We start from the raw sequence: 17,471 nt of genomic DNA, 5'->3' as shown, positions 1-17,471 counted from the left end.
CTATTGTAACAAATCATCTCTGAACTCTCAGAAGCATGAATACAAGTTTGTTTTTCCTTTAGGTAATAATTTAACAAGGTTCCTGGCCAGCTGGTGGGTGGGGGTGTGAGAGCCCTGCTCTGTGCTGTCATTCAAGAATTTGGCCGATGGAGCTCTGCCAAACAGGACGCAGGTTTCCAAGGTAATTTTGGACATCAACATCCAGATGGTCTAAGGAGAAAGAACATAAAGAATTTCACAGGGGATGTTTTTCTGGGCCAACCTACACAGAGCTTCGGCTCACATTCCTTTGGGTAGAGCTGTCACATGGTCACCTCTAAATTCAAAAGAGGCTGGGAAAGGCAGCCGAGTTTGTGTTCAGGGGAAAAATAAACTTACGTATGATTTGAGCAGCTAGTAATCTCTTCCTCAAAACTAAAGAACGAAACAGAGCAGTATTCTCACTTCACAGAGTGAACCTGAGGCCTGGGAATGCTCATTTTCTTAGCAGCCCCACATGATGCATTGGGACAGAGCCAGGACTAAAAGCCAGGTCACCTTGGCCGGAGACCACAAGTCACGTGCCAAAAACAATGAACTGCACTGATAACTTTTCAAAAGCCACCCCACCACCAGATGTCTGTGTAACTGTAGAGTGTGCACCAGTGTCAGCCACGGCCCCCAGCTCTGCACCCTGCACTGTGCATTTCCACACATAGCTCCAGGGTCACAAGAGGCACACCCTGCCCTCTGCCCACCACGGGCCCACTGCAGGCCAGGTCCTTCCGCAGCTATGTAAGGCTAACACCAAGTATAAGCAGAGTGCCAAGCTCTGTTCTGAGTACTTCACGCTTCACACTGGCCCGGAACCCCTATTATTAATCCCTTCAAATGATGATAAACTGAGGCACAGCAAGGCGAATACACGTGCCAAAGGTCATATACCCAGTGGCTGAGCCAGAATTTGAAACTGGGGATGGGAGGAGGGTCTGGCTCCAGACCCTGCACTTGATCGTTAGCCTCTGGAGCTCTAAGGTACAATTCTCTTAATAGAGAAAGGTTAACGTGAAAGATTGAGCATTGACTGATGTGTGAAACTTCAGGCTCACACCCTGATTTCTAGCTGCCACTTCACTTCCTTCCCTTCCCCCAAAGTTTGTAGGCCTTGAGCAGAATAATCCTTATTCTCCAGTGTTTATTAGATTTTCCATAAAACCCCTTGTGAAAGTGGATTATTTAAAGGCCCTTGAGATTGCACATGTGTAGATTTTATGAAGTGTGTCACATTGCCTGACAATTTCCTCCTCAATGTCTCATTCCACTCTCTGACCTAGAAAACAAACACGCCAGCTCACGCACACCCTATCTGAACTCTGTTTAATAACACCCAATCCCATGCCAGTACAGAGACAGACCTGAGTTTCCTCTTTCTAGTAAAAGATAAATAATTTCACTATTAATAGCTTAATATGATTCCTAACAAACGTTTCATTCACTCAACAAATATCCTGTAATAGATCCCATGTCCCAGGCAGTCATGTAATCACTATAAATGAGAGTAATAAACTCAGCAGCTTTGTGGACCCTGCATTTCAGGGGGCGTAGCAATAAATAAGAAATAAATAAATAACAGACTTCTCTAGGTGTTACAGGCTGTGAAGAAAGTTAAAGCTAGGTAGAGGGATAGAAAGATGGGGGCTGAGGACATGGCTATTTCAAACAGGATGGTCTGCAAAGCCTTTTTTTAAAACGGGGTATTGGAGTAGATGCATGAATTCAATGAAGGTCTAGGCACGTAAGTTTATAGCAGATCCTGAGAAAGGAAAGAACATTTCTTAAGTCAAGAACAGTCTTAGTAAGTTCCAGGAAGAGCAGAGAAGTTCAGCGTTCTGCATTCACACGAGTGAGGCAGCAGTGACGTGGGGAGTGGTATCAGGCTTAGACAGGCACCAGGTGATTAAAAAGCCTCTACGCCATCAAGGTGTTTGCATTTCATTCTAAGTTTAGCCAGAAGCCACTGTAGGTTTTGAACAGAGTCAGGTAATTCTTGTGAAATGGTAGCTGGGGTTGCTAGGCAGATAATAAACTCCAGGGGAAGAGGAGCAGAAACAGGGAGACCAGATAAAATGCCACCAGAATAGCCAAGGAGAGACGGTGGTGGCTTTGCCCAGGGAGGTAGTGCTTGAGGTGGTAAAAAGTGGTCTGATTCAGGATAACTCTTAAAAGAAAAGACAAACAGAATTTAGCGATGAATTAGATGAAGCACAGGAGAGAATGAAAAAAATAAGATGTACTAGGTTTGCAATTCCTAAGATCAGAAAGACTGAGGGAAGGGCAGGATGGAGTAGCTGGCCGTGGTCCAATGGGCTTGTGTCAAAGGTACTGGCTGGGAGGACCCAGTTTGAATGTCAACATTAAAAGGCTCTGTAGATGAGCAGCAGGATGTGCGTGCGGTCTGGAGGTCCAGAGTGAAGAAGCGTGGTCAGAACTGACGGCAGATGACTACGGCAAGGAAGGGGCAGAGGGCAACAGAGCCAGGTGGCATTTGCTCCACTCTAACGGGACATGTCGAGAAAGATGAAAAAGGAATGTCCAGCAGCCATAATGAGTAGCAAGGAGGACGTTTATCCAACTTTCAGACCTCAGGGTCAGCAAGGTATGGGAGAAAAACAGCCACTTTTGAGGACTCCAGGAGTGGAAATAATCCAGGGAACAGCCGAGTTTCAACTAAAGCAAAAAAGAAAAAAAATAATAATAAGGGGGGAACATTCAAAGTAGAGACTGGAAATGTAAAAATGTTGCTGGTGACAGATCATTAAGTCCAGAGAGTAAAAAGGTTTGGAGGATGAGGAAGAGGTTTGTAACTGGGTTAGGCTGTTGGATGTTGGGATATGAATCTAGAAAATGATGCATGGCCCTGAGGTTGAGGGTCTGTGACTTCTGAGGTGGTTGAGATAACTGAGAAGATACAATAGGGTTTCTGCTGATGGCCTCTGAGGAATAAAAGGGCAAGCATTTCCACCCTGATTGGCTTCTTTAGGATTTGTAATGGAGAGGCCGGGCTCATGACTGAGACCCAGAAGCATTCTGGACTCTGGCACTTCCTCTGTGGACTGCAGTGGCTCGTGTCATAGTTGGGAACTGGGTGATCTAACCAGGCCTATCTGTGGTCCTTTGCATGATTGTTACTATTACTTAACAAAATTATTTCTTTAATATGCAAATGTTCCAGTGTCCTACTGCTGTCATAATGCAGTACCAAAACTGGGGGGCTGAAAACAGTGGAAATGTGTTGTCTCACAGTTCTGGAGGCCAGAAGTCTGAAATCATGGTGATCATCGTGTTGGCAGGGCTATACTCCCTTTGAAATTTGTAGGGAAGTTTCCCTCCTTGCCTCGTCCTGATTCCTGGCTGCCTGCTGGCAATCTGTGGCATTTCTTGGCTTGCAGGTGCATCACTACAGCCTCTGCCTTTGTTGTCACTCCCTGCGTGTCTTCTGTGTCTCCACATAGGCATCCTTTTACCAGAACACCAGTTATATTGGTTTAGAGGCACACTCTAGTATGACCTCACCTTAGCTAATTATACCTGCAGCAACCATATTTTCAAATAAAGTCACACTGTAAGCTATTGGAGGTTAGGACATCAATATAATTTTTTAATGGTGGGGAGATGGGACAAAATTCAACCCATAACACCACAGCATTGCTATTTCCAGCTTTTCTGTATAAAAACTGCACTAAATTAAAAATAATTCGCATGCGTTCTTTTTCTTACTTATAGCTTCTGATGGGTTAGAGCTCGGGATTGAGCCCTCCTGACAGGTAAATTTATCCAAAGATGATTATTCTGAATGTGAGAGCATGTTTTCACTCATCCGGCACATTAGAGGCCGTTTGAAAGCCAGAGAAGATTAAAAAACTATTTTCACACAGATACATCTTCCTTTGACTCCATGAACCCAACAAAGCTTGTTTGAAGGTCGATTTTAGTTTTTTTAATTTTCCATCAGTCTGTTGGTTGATGCTGTTTTCATTAAAAATTCTATTATTTTAAGAAATCCATCAGCAAGATTGTAAGATTAGTTCATATGTTCATTTTATAAGACAAATCTAACCCCCCAAAAGCTTTCTAAGCCAAAACATTTCACACTGATAAGACAGCAAGTTGCCCAAATACACCCAAATAAAACCAAAGAATTCAACAATGTGAATAAATGAGATTTAAGAAAAACAAATCATGAAAGATCAAGACTGCTATTCATAGTTCACTACGTTTAAACTAATTTAAGCCCTTTGACATTGGGTTAAAATGGACAGGACTCTTCCTGTGATCCCAGCAGTGAATACTGAGATCAGTTTCTAACGCCAGATGCACTGGTGTTGCCCTAGACCTGACCAAAAGTAAAATTCCCAAACGCAAAGAAGCCTTCTTCTCTATTTTCACCATCACCACTCAAGCCCTGAGTCTGCCTCCCAATGATCAGCAGATATGAATGAAGAGAAGATTTACAGTTAGAGAACATTAAAGCTGCAGGAGTCTTAAACTGCCCCTTCCCCAACACACGTTATCCCAGACCCTGTTTTTTACCATTTGACTCCAGTGGAATTATCATGGAAAAATCATTTCTCTGAGGACAAAGGGTCTGGCAATCTGAAATCTATGCATGAATTCACAGATAACCTGCTCCACAGAACCTTCTGGATGAATTTTTCTGGTGGGAAATGCATCTTCAGAGCCATGAACTGTCACAACTTGCTATGCGACAATCTTTTTACGAAAAACAAAGAAATATCTTTCTCCTGGTTCTCACTCCCTCTCAAATCAAACATCTCAAGAAATGATTTGAAACTGAAGAATCTCTAAACAGATGTGTAGGACAGGCACCACAAAAAAACTCACAATGATAGGTGGACAAAGGGGGATTTGTCCACCTATAATTGGATCTTTCAGAAGCAAGACATGGTATATTTGCCAAAGTGTTTAAACTACAATAGTTTATAATGAAAATTGGTATATGTGTGTATACTATATACACATATATGCACACATGCATATGTACATACATATATATTCATATATAGAGAAAGAAAGTTATAACTATATACTATGTTTTGTGTGTGTTATCTCATTTTAACCTAAAACAACACTTTGAGATGGGTAATAATAGTCCTCTTTAAATGCAGGGTGGAGAGATTACAAATTTTGTTTGCAATCAAGCAAACTGCCTGAGCCAGAGTTTGTAGATTCCTGTCTCCCACTCTGTCTTCTTTCTAGCCTATCACTCCTGGTACCTATGAGTCAGTAAGGTCTTGTGTGTTGGAGATGTTTGTCTCCAATGATTGTACTTCCCCGTTGCTTCCTTCTCTCTTCAGCTCACACATGCAATTTGAAATTGCATCCTAAACCCAATATGTCCTTGGTTTCCTAAAAATATTTGACCATCTATAATGATGTTGGTAGTATTGCTTATTATTTATTTAGTATTAGTTATCTATTACACAGTGGGAACCCATCAAATTACTCCTGAGGAAGTAAAATGACCTCAAATATCACAAGGATAATGTTCTATTTTACTCATCGTGGAGACTTTCAACCTAAGAGAACAAATATGCCATTGCCATTAATTATCTTTTTTTACAAGATTCCCCAGGAGAGATGCCTATTACTAGTTTAAAAAAAAAAAAGAGAAAAAGGAAACATTTTGGAGCTGGTCCCTCCTGTTCCCCTGGTGCTATGGCATCCAGAGCCACTGACTGGCCTGTAGAATCCTCCTAGAATTGGTGTCTGCCTTGATTGGTTCAATACCGCATTCCAGAGAAGTACGTGGAAATGTTCGTGGTATTATTAACTCCTGGTGAGAAAGTCCAAGATTGCTGACACCTAAAGCCAAAGATCAATGGAAGAACCTGGAATAAGAGTCTTCCTCTGAACAAACTATGGGAAGTATAGGGTTACGTGAGTAGAAGGGACCTCTAGAGGTCAGCTGGGTCCCTGTGTCTCCACGCCATGGAGGACACGAAACCTTAAACACTCCCAGGCCCTGTTCCTCATGCTTCGGGAGAGTGGATTCCTGCGCACCACGACAAGGACGGACAACCAAACTCACCGGGTCTCTAGTGGGAGAGGAACTTGTCAATGAAGAATAGAAGGGACAGAAGGAGACCAGCACTATGGAACAGAGGGGGATTGCCTAGGAGTCAGACACCACCCATCCTGAGTCCCAGGCTCAGCACCCACCTGAGTATGTGAGCTGGGAAAATACCTTCACTGGGCCTCTCAGCGCTTTGGTTTCCTGCTCTGTAAAATCAGAGTAATCATTGTGTCCACCTGATGGGGGATCTGTGCGGATTAAATGAGGTTCTTCTGGTAAACTGCTCAGCACAGGACCTGACCCACGGCAAACAGCTGTCCCACGTGGAACGAGAGTCAAAGCATAAGAATGCAAGGTGTGGTACAGACTAAACCAGCAGTCAGGAGAGAATATGGTGATAAATGTCAGCTAAATGCACTGAAAGCATTCATGGTCAGGAGGATGCTTTTGCACTTAGTAGGAAAACATAGCCTTTCCTTCAGCATGCGTAGCCCCAAGTGAGGGCTCACGGCCTGGGGATGGAGAGTGTACTGGCTGCCGGCCCCCACACCCTTCTGGAAGGCATCCTTGTGCAAGACTGATTATCACTACTTCCACTATCTGTAAAACCAGCTGGTTGACCTCCCAGCTCTCTGCAATCCTTTCAAATTCAAGAATGCTATGCATTTAAAAGAGGGAGAAAGGAGACATTTTTCTGCAAAGCACTTATGGTTTAGATGAGGGGTGTCACAGAACTGAGCTGGCCTCCTGTAGCCTCCTCTGGCTTTCAGTGACAACTGGCATACTCCTACTCCTTCTGCCCTATGTTTGGTTGAGTTTTTAGTCTTCCCATTTTAGTTTTTGGCTCCTCGACAGCTGAATGTGCTTCCAGGAGCCTTCCTCCTTGGTCCCATCTGTCCCTGCTCCTCAGAGCCACAGGACACCAGCTGGATGCCTGGCAAGCCCAGAGGTGAGTGCCCAGTGGCCGGTCCTGAGAGGGGGCAGGGCAGTGGGAGCAGCACAGGCCTCCTGAATAGCATTGCTATTCTGAACGGGTGAACTCATAAACAACGGATCAATAGTTATACCACCACAACCACTGCCAGCAGACTCCACAAACAGAGAGAAAGGATGGGCAGAGTGCTTTTCTGTGTCCCTCCTTATCTTGAAAATGCTAATTTCCCTGGGGTTGACTATCACTGCTTCTTCAAAGACTTAAGGACCGGGTGGGGAAGTGACCCAGCAGAAGGAAGGCAAGTGTCGTGGGTGCAAATATGAAATAACGGACAACCAACACACCCCATCTGTGGCCTGGACAGACAGACACAAGTTCAATGACTTCTATGTATTTGTAACCTGTCTCCAGCACCTCCACAGGAGCAGCCTCACACAGCTGTCCAGTCAGAAATGACACTGAGGAAGTAACATGCCCAAGGCAAGGACAACACAAGACAATCCAGGAAAAAGGACATAGACTCCAAGGAGAAGAAGACGTGATCTCAGGCCTTCATTCCTACAGTCATTCATGCAACAAATTTATTGAACACTTTCTATCTGCCAGACACTGCTTATACACTGCTAACAAGAGCGAGCGTATCTCTTCTCAAGGAATTTACAGTCCCTTTGGGGAAGACGAACCATACACAGATTACCAAATAATGAATGGGATAACTTCCGATGGAGATGATTGTTCTGAAGAAAAAGTCCAGGATGATATGCCAGGGTAAGACTGGTGGTAGTGGTAGAGGATTAGTTTGATTTCGTATCAGGAAAGGCATCAGGGAGGGAATTCTGTGTGAGCTTAGGCCAAAATGATAAGAAACAGCTGTCCATGGGAAGATCCAGGTAGGGGTATTCCCAGCAAGGGTGACCACAAGAGGAAACGCTTTGCAGCTGGAGTAAGCTGTGTTTATGGGTGTCCACAACAGAGTGAGTGAAGGGAAAGGCAGGACAAGAGTCCTTCGGATTTTCTTGGCAAATTCCACAGGCCAAGCCATGTGCTGCGGATTAGGAGGCAAGCCTGGAGGAGGCCTAGTTCCGCCCTCAAGAGGTTGTGGAGTAGCTGGAGGGACTACCAGAGAATCCATCTGCTTATCAAATGAAATTCCAAGCACTTTACATGACATAAGCAAAGTGCCACAGCTTCCTTCTTCTGGAGGGTGACTCCCTGGGTCCTCTCAAGTATCAAAACCACATTTAGTCTGTGTGATTCCATGGAGTTCCATGTCAAAACTCAACCTAAATTGCATACATTTCTCAGACCTTCAATTCCTAACTCACCCTGGAAAAATAACATCATCCCATTGCTAAGCCTATTGTCTAGAGGCACGACAGAATGCAGAGTTCAGCCTCTGATGCCCACCTACCAAGTGATCCCCAGGAAAGAATGCACTTTACTAGCTGCTGCCTTAAGTGGGGAATCTCTGAAATGTGGATAGCATTCACTGAAACTGCCAAGTGACAGGTGTGTTGATGCTTAGTGAAGGTCTCTAAGTGAATGACACCCATGCAGTTGGGCATCTGGGGCTTTCTGATTCCTCACTGATGTCTGCTCACTTCCACCCAGGAGCTAGGAGCTAGTGCAGTCCTGCCAACCCACAGAAAGCCTTCGCTCCAACAGAGGGGCTCTGCTCCAGCCATGGACAGAGCGATCGCCCACGTTTTCGTGGTGCACTCTGCCTCACAAGGTCCATGACCTCTTTGTCCACAGCCAGCTTTTCCAGTTGGACCCAAGCCCCCAAAAGCCAAGTCCAGGCCATATGCCTTTCCACACCCAAACACCCAGCTCAGTGCCTGATATGGTCTGGCTGTGTCCTCATCCAAATCTCATCTTGAATTGTAGTTCCCATAATTTGTATGTGTTGTGGGAGGGACCCAGCGGGAGATAATTGAATCATTGGGGCAGTTTTCCCCATACTGTTCTCGTGGTAGTGAATAAGTCTTACAGGATCTGATGATTTTATAAGAGGTTACCCCTTTCTCTTGGCTTTCATTGTCTCATCTGCCGCCATGTAAAATGTGCCTTTTGCCTTCTGCCATGATTGTGAGGCCTCCCCAGCCATGTGGAACTGTGAGTTCATTAAATCTCTTTTTCTCTGTAAATCACCCAGTCTTGGATATGTCTTTACCAGCACTGTGAAAACGGACTAATACAGTCCCCTTCTTGAAAGAACCACTCAATACATTTTTGATTGACCACAGTTGAAATTTAAAATAAAATTATGATAGAGAAATGTGGTAAGGAGATAAATTGAATATAGCTGGGGGATATCGTTGTTTGGCTTTCATTCATTTTGTTTGAGTAAGCATCTGCCAGCACACAGTGCTCATGCCATCACAAGGCATGATTCTCGCTTTCCAAGGGTGCTCTGCAGCCCAAGGGAAGAAAGAAGACAGAGCCATAACACTGAAAAACAGGGTCTAAGCCAAAATGAATAGGGCAGACATTAAGTGCCACAGAGGAACGAGAGGAACACGAATTCAAAGGGTCCTGAACAGTCCTGGGAAGCCTGGTGTACAAAGTCAAGGAGTGGAGTCCTGACCAGCATACCGGTCTGCCACTGGCTGCTTATGTGATTTCCGGTAAATTCCCCCTCTCTGGGCCTTAAGGGGGAATCATTAAGTCTATTTCAAAGAGTTGTGAGGATTAAATGTTACTGTTTCCATAAAAGGTTCACACAGTAACAGACCAGTGATAGTACTAGGTATCTTATTAACATGATTATTACCAGTGCTTCATAGCCTGGCTTCAAAGCTTCCTAGCTGTGCCACCTTCGTCAAAGGATGTAAACTCTCCACACCTCAGTTTCCTCATCTGTAAAACAGGGATAATAATAACTCCTACACCATAGGGCTGTTATTAAAGTGTTAATGTTATGAGGCTGAATGATAGGTTAGATATTATTAAAACACTTAGATACTCCCTAACACACAATGAGCACTCAATAACCATTGGCTAATAGTATTATTACTGCAGATTCTGTTTTACCTTACCCTTTTAAGAAATATGCCTACAGAATGTCAGCAGGAGGGCAGAGAGTGGGAGATTGCAAATTGTAATTCTTTTCAGGCTGTCAATGCTATGCTAATTGAAACATTTCCCAATACCTCCACAAGGATTGTTAGAGCTACTTGGATAAGATAAAACATTTTTTAAAAGTTTCCTCACATTAGAATCTTCTGCTGAGCAATTATTCTTTAGGGGCTGCAAAAGATCCTCAAAATATGATGTTGGTGAGAACAAAGCAGAATAAAATGAAATTAGAGCAAAAAGTCCTCTGCTGGTTATGAAGAAAACTACATGTATCACCATCATCACCCAATCACCCATAGGAAGATGGATATGGCGCCCTCCAGGCCAGAGCACTGGTGCTCTGGTCTCCCCTAGTTGTGGTTCCTTACAGCTTGGTCACATGATTAGCCAAAAAAAAAGAAAAAAACAAACGGAAGAAGAGAGAACGATAGATGGAAGGAAGGAAGGAGGGGATCCTCTGTCCCACTACACACACACAATACAAAGCAAAAAGAAAATAACTCAGAACTCTGAACTACTAGATTGTTGCAACCTACAGTCAGGTTACATGAAAATGCAGCAATTTTTATGCAAACAGAATACATTCTGAAATTCCTACTTGCCTCTGTGTACACAGAACAAGAAAATGCAGGACCTATGTTTGAGAGTTCAGGGCCTTCCACCCCACCAAAGTCCATCCCAGCAGGGCAGCCCTTCCTTGTTCTAACGCATCAGAGTCTGAGAAGGCGGACAATCATGAGAGGCCTGAGCATCCTCCATACTGGTTGCTTGTTACACCTGCTGCCTGATTCATATCCTAAGTCAGGTCTACGGTCAAGGGCTGGTGTCGCTCAGACTCTAGCTCATCTAATCCCTGCCCTGTAGTGCTCCATCCACTGTGAGGGCCTTTCTCTTTCGTGTCAGGAAGACATTCAGCACCTGAGGCTGGCACAGAATGGCAGGAGATGTTCCAGAAGGAACTTGGCTGGGTCGGGGCCAATTCAAGGGTCTAGAAAGGAAGCTCCACCATGTTGCCATCTCCATCCATACCCAAATGATACCAGTGGGTTGAGAACACATGTGAAAATGCAAACAAACATTAGTGCTGAAAGAGAGAGGGGGACCCGCAGAATGAGAAAAAAGAACCACGAAAGGGAAGACAAAGAAAGATAAGTCAGCCAGTACATGATAATGCGATTTCAAAAGAGGCTCCTCCTAACCCAGGCCTGTCCCGTGATTCAGCTCTGCTGAACGCAGCCACCCTCTGGACAAGCCTGATTTTGATAAGCCTTGAAGACTACCTTCTGGAGACCAGATCCTGGCCTGGTCTCTGTCTGCCAGGACCCACTTCCTGTTTATTTATCTTCAAATCTCTACAGAGCTACCTTACACCTTTTCCTTGAAAAAAAAAAAAAAATCCCATTTATATCTAAAATGTTCCCCATATGAGAATGTCTCTGTCCCTGGGAGGCCCTCCTTGCAGCCAAGGACTAGGGACAAAGGGGACATCCAGAGAACATTAAATTTCCTTGATTATTACTGCTTTAGACATTCATTTTTGGTTTTTTATTTAAGTAGTCTGAAATCATTGCATATTTGTAACTCCCCTGAAATCCATTTTTAAAGCAGATACACAATCATTTCAGAGTGGGGGAAGGAAGTTGCTTTATTTTTACTTAGAAGAGTGGAAGAGGTGGGTCTCATGAGCCAACAAATAACTAGGAGTTCACCAGAGCCATGAGGATAAGCTCTCCCTAGACAAAGGATCACTGGATGCTTGCAGCCCCGCATGGGTCCCTAAATTACACACTTCCTTTGGCAATGTCCTGATAACTCAGCTCTGTATTGCCATTGCCTCCTCTTCACCATTTTCTATCCTATAGATATGGCCTTAAGTACACAGTCCAAAACAACCCAATCCTAGAAGAAGTCATCAGAGGGGCAAAACAGTAGACACCGGCACCAGGGTTATCTTTCCAGAAATCTTCATGTGCAAAGGACAAGAATATTGCCATGTTGCCTTGTAGTTAGTTCTGTTGCTTAGTTTGGAAAACTTTATTTAAGAGGGCAGACTAAATCAAGGAGAGGCAGGGAAATCGTTCCCATGAACCTTCTTAACTTCCACCTCATGCTTATTCTCTTATAAAATTCCAGAGAATGAAATTTCCCATTGCAATCATTAAGTGTTTTGCCCTCATATGAGAGGTGTGGTTTATTAACACTGGAAATTGAGTTAGCATTTCTGCAGGCAAGGTAATCAGGGAGATAGACTCATTCTACCTTACACAAAGCATAACCAAGATTCTTCTTCTTCTGCTCCCCCAGTGCCTGTAAGCCTTAACCCCAGAAGCCAATCAGGACCCAACCCAACACTGAAACCTCGTTTCTCTTCAGTAGACGAGTTTTGCACGTACTGTTTTGGTGGAGAGCAGTTACAGAATACAGTTCACTCCAGTAAATGCCATTTTCCACGGACAAATCAGACTCCAAGACTTGGGCCTCAGAAAGCCACGTTCAGACAGGAGAAAGCATCTCTGTCTGCCCACCAGCTCACGGCATGAAGGCACCCCAGGAAAGCTCGGGCACAGTCAGGCCCAGGACAAAACAGCGGCTCTCCCAGAGTGCAGGAGCCAGGGCTGGCAAAGCCCTATGGCATGGGCGAGTGGGGGCATTCACTCCAAGGCAGACCCCTCCTTTGGGACTCATTAACTTCAGAGAAGACTGCTCACGGGGAGCCCCTCCAAGCCCCCTGTCACCACGGCCACCAGGCTCAGGCACAGACAGTGCCAGGGACAAGTCCCTCAATCTCAGCGACCACCTGGTCCAGCCACCCCTCACCCTTAACAAGTGCCTGAGCCGCAGAGGCCAGTTTTTAGGAGAAAGCTCACCGCCAGAACCTCTGAGCCTTTCCCTATGACCGCCACATTCCCGGGCAGAGCCCCCAGCGCAGCCATAAATTGTGCAGCCCAGGGAACCGGCGACCTCTCCGCCAACCCAGGCACGCCTCAGTGCACACACCTGCACCCCTGCCCCTTACCCCCACCCCACACAAATCATCAATTCGTAGAATAATGTCAGCTCCCTACCTGAGGGTGGCGCTCTCCCCCTGCCGGACCGTCACGTTGTCCATAGCTTTGGGGAAGGTGGCATCTCCGCTGCGCACGGGCACTCCTGTGGGTACAAGGAACAGCAGCCTGAGAGACACGACCACGAGGCACTTCCAGGGCAGGAACAGGTACCCACAGACCCCCATCCTCGACAGCCACAACTTCCCAGAACTCCGGCAGCCGCACGGCACACGCCCCCCGGGCGAGCACAGGAAGTGGGTGGGGTGCGGTGCGGAGCGAGCGCGGGGACTGAGCGGTGAACTAGCGGCGACCGGGAGGCGCGGGGAGGAGAAAAGCGCGCAGACTCCTCCAAGTCTAATATTCCTCCCCCAAATCCAGCCTCGGCTTGCCAGCCTCGGAAAACCAGTTCCACGGAGGACGGCCAAAGGGGGCTCCCTCCTCGCTGCTTCGGCCGGGAAGGCGGCCGAGGAGGGGGAAGCGCGAGGCAGGTGAAAGGTGTGGGCGCGTCTCAGGAGCCGCTTCTTCCCAGTGGCAGTTCAGACATGGCACTTTGGAGAGGAGTGAGCACTTTGGTACTGGAAGGGGACGGGGTGGGCTTCATCCAGCTACCCAGAGGCGGTCTGCGGTCGCTCAGTTCCAACAGGGGAAATCCAACACTTTGTAAGTTTCGGAGCCGGGCTCGCCACCGGAAAACAATCGGAAACAATAGCAGATGGGAAGTGGAGCTCGCAGGAGGCGCAGGGGTGGCGCGCGGAGGAGACGGCCGCGCGGGCTTCGTGCAATCCCCGGACCCGGGATCCTGCGGCAGCCGCCTCGGTCAACTTCCCCAGAGCCCAAATGCGCGCTGCAGCCGCCGCTATCCGGCGGGGCTCGGCGGGGCAGGGGCTGCGGCGGTGGCCGAGGAAGGAGCGGCCGGGCGGCGGGAGCGGACCGCGGCGGCCCCCTAGCTCGCTAGCTCGCTGGGGAAGGCGCGGTGCAGCCGGCACCGGAGCCGCGCGGACGCCAAGCTCAGCCGCCGCCCCCGGCCTCCGCGCCGCCTTCCTCCCGGGAGCAGCCCCGACGCGCGCGGGCCCCGACCGCCGGGGTTGTCATGGCAGCAGCTCCATCCCTGACCGCCACTTTCTCCCGGTGCCGCCTCGGAGCGAGCGGGCGGGCGGGCTGGCGGCGCGGATTGCGCTCTCATCCCGGCGGGCGGGCGCGGGGCGCCGGGCGAGGGCGCCCACCTTAACCCCCGCCGCGCCGGGCCCAGGCTGTGCACCAGACCAGCCCAGCCCAGCCCAGGCCAGGAGTTTAACCATTTACGCTCTTCCAAATTAGGAAAAAAGACAAAGTTACCGTGCAGCCTTAATCAGCCCCAGACTTGAGACATCTTAATAAGGGTCACAAACTAATTAACTGGGAAAGGAACACCCTGCAGCATGCATACATGCACCTTTAAAATGATCAGATTAATCCCATTAGCATTCAGAGTAAACTCAGAGTGTTGGGAGGATGTTTTAGAAGAACCTCATAGTTATTCAGTAGTACAGCACCCGCCCAGCAGCCCCCCACAAAGCTGCTCAAAACCCCAGAGACTCAACACTACCATTCTAGAGATCTGCCATGTATAAAACAAATCCAAAATCACAGAAGCCTCTTAGTGTGCGAAACTGGAAAAATCACATCATCAAAATGTTGGTCAAGTTCAGACGCCCACTTACATTCTTTATTCTTGTTTTGTCGCCATTAAAAGATGCTGGGCCTGCAAAAGTGCTCACTTGGGTGGATGAGTGTGAGCCACTTGCTGTATTTATACAGCAGACTCCCAGGTTTCCTGGGCCTCACACTCTCGCACAGCTGATTTCATCTTTAAGAGGTGTGTTTCTCAAATTCTTGAAACCCAGGGAGAGACTGGATTTGCCTCGGTCCCTGTCACTTCTCCTCTCTGGCTGCTGCTGGTCCTCCTGTGCCTGTATTATTATTTCTCCCTTAACTTCGGCTCTGAGGGAATGGCCTGCATTTCCTTTCCCCGGTTGGGCCTGGTCCTTGTGCAATGGGGAAGCACAGAGCAGCTCGGCAGGCACAGTGGTGGTGACATTAATAATGCTCCCTTCTCAGGGATTCCCAGAGCCGGGCTCCAGCCCTGACCCACATTCTCCTTGGGGATAGAGAGGAGGCAACAGTGGCTTTGTTTTTCCTCTAGACTTTCTATCAAACACAACCAGGAAGCTTTTTGTTGTTGTTGTTGTTCACAACTGTTAAATAACAGAAAAATGGACTTCCAAAAAGCCATCCGGCATCAAAGAGACTGAACCATTATAACTGAGTCACATAACCATAAGGGCTTTGGTACGATACTCATCCTGGCAACCTTCAAGCAGTACCAATCACTTACATGTAGATACCACGTTGGAGAGGACACAAACATTTCACCAGTCAAATCTCCCTCACACTAACTACTTTATAGAGATAGGACAGAAGTAGGCTTTGGAGAAATGGAAACCACACTCCTGGGTAACAAAGAAAGACTGAGACGCCGTGCCTTTCCGTTATCATAGTTGACTAGGACGTGCTCAGCCAGCAACAGTGAAGCGACTTTACAGTGAATATCTCACAATACTTTGCATTAACTCATCATTGGGCCAATTGTTCCCTCCTCTCCTCTGGTGACTTTTCTGATACTAAATTCTCAGGGAAACTCATCTGCTACTTTTGGCCACTGGGGATCATTTGATATATAACGCCAAAACTGTCAATTGTCAACTTGTGGCTGCAACAAATGACTTTACTATCAGGAATAAACAATTACATCTGTGGGGAGCAGAAGAGCTTTGTAGTTTTGAAAGGAAAGGAGAAAAATTAACCTATTTTAGCACCAGTCCATTCTTGGAAGTTTCTATTGTGTCTCCATTTTCCAATGGGCAATTGTGGAAACAGGAAATTGAATAACTTCACCATGTTAAGATACATACGATGATATATTAAAGCTGTGAGGTATGTTTGCTGACTTTCAGTCTGCTGAATTTGGGCTTCTTCTCCACAAGCCAAGGGGTCACCTGTAATAATTCATCCATTCATTTCAACCATCCCTCATACTCCTCCCTCTCAACCCCTCTACTTAAACACATCCTCACTACAGCAAGTGGAAACAAATGCTAGTCATGAGGAAAGGAGAGGGGCTCATTCTCAGCTTTGGAGTCATTTCCCCACAGGCCTGAGAATGGCAGGGATGATTCCTTTCATGATAAATGCTAATCCTGGCTCTTGCATCGAATTTTCAGGTAGGTACAAAGGAGCATTAGTTTTTGCATCTAAGGATGTGGATAATGACAACAACAGGCTTTCACGAGGGGCCTACATATGTGTTTAACTCTACAGGAAAATACTTAGAAATCCATTTAAGATGGAAGATGCTTTATTAATACATTTGCCTGCCATTGCTTCATTAGTATGTCTGGGCAGGAAAATAATTCTTCTTACAGGCTCTTTGAGATGTTTGGTTTCTACCAGTCTGCATGCAGTTGATCTAAGACAATCAAACCACCTTTGTCTCTGCCCGGGAAGGGAGAGCGCTAAGCTTAGCAATCCAGCAGTTGCAGCAGAAAACCCAGCCAAGCTCAGGTAACTCACAGGGAGGACAAAGAAAAGGCACTTGCAACCTCATACCTGCTTCGTGGGCGCGGGGATCCAAACTTTATTCAAACATAGAAGTTTAGAAAGTGGTGAAAGGTCAGAGATGCCCACATAATTAACAAGACAAAATCCATTTTATTCAAACCGGCTATTGAAGTGGTTTGAAAAGATGAAGATCAAAATCATATGTCAACTCACTTCCCAGCCCTTAATCCCTAAATATAACCAACACTTAGTGGCTTATCTTATATCCTGTCTCCTGCTTCATAAAAACTGCTGGATTTATTTTATTTTTCCCAGCATATCCGAGTTAATGAAAAGGGATGACATTCAAAGCAATTTCATTATTTGTGTTCTTTATAGAAACAACTTCCTTTCTTCCTCCTTGAAAGCCGATTCCTAACAAGCGCCCACCTCCACCCTCTTTCCCACCATCTCCGTCTCCTTCTTCCCTTCCTTCTTGCGTACACATATACTGTACACATAAATCAACTTGTCACAGCTTGTCTCTGTGCTGACAGCTGTAATTGCTTCAGGTTATAAAAATATCTATAGGACAATGCCTTTCAAACTCACAAACATGTACACACATACACACTCCCCGAGCAAAAGGAAACAATCATATTCCCTTTAATAATCCTGAGACTGCAAAGGAGGGAGGAGAGAAGAGCCTGCCACGCGGACTCTGGACGGTTGGCAGGCAGGTGAGGGAGCAGTAGATGGAGAT

The 17,471-nt window shown here is 46.4% G+C and overlaps 1 protein-coding gene across 9 annotated transcripts in view; it reads right to left on the bottom strand.

Annotated features, from left to right (window-relative positions):
- NTM (neurotrimin) overlaps positions 1–17,471 on the bottom strand; it is a 982,933-nt gene that overhangs the window by 426,951 nt on the left and 538,511 nt on the right. For 7 of the 9 annotated variants that reach the window (XM_032167911.2, XM_032167912.2, XM_032167914.2 and 4 more), the window contains one exon: positions 13,151–13,235. In XM_032167911.2, the coding sequence (XP_032023802.1) occupies positions 13,151–13,235 (85 nt within the window). Of the gene's footprint in view, positions 1–13,150; positions 14,295–14,832; positions 16,928–17,471 lie in introns of those variants that run through there. The other 2 variants (XM_032167917.2, XM_058446582.1) reach the window with 2 other exon arrangements.

The sequence above is a fragment of the Hylobates moloch genome, unplaced genomic scaffold (assembly GCF_009828535.3).
Source record: "Hylobates moloch isolate HMO894 unplaced genomic scaffold, HMol_V3 SCAFFOLD_11, whole genome shotgun sequence".
In the NCBI taxonomy this organism is placed as follows: domain Eukaryota; kingdom Metazoa; phylum Chordata; class Mammalia; order Primates; family Hylobatidae; genus Hylobates; species Hylobates moloch.
This window is presented reverse-complemented; position numbering and strand designations above follow the sequence as displayed.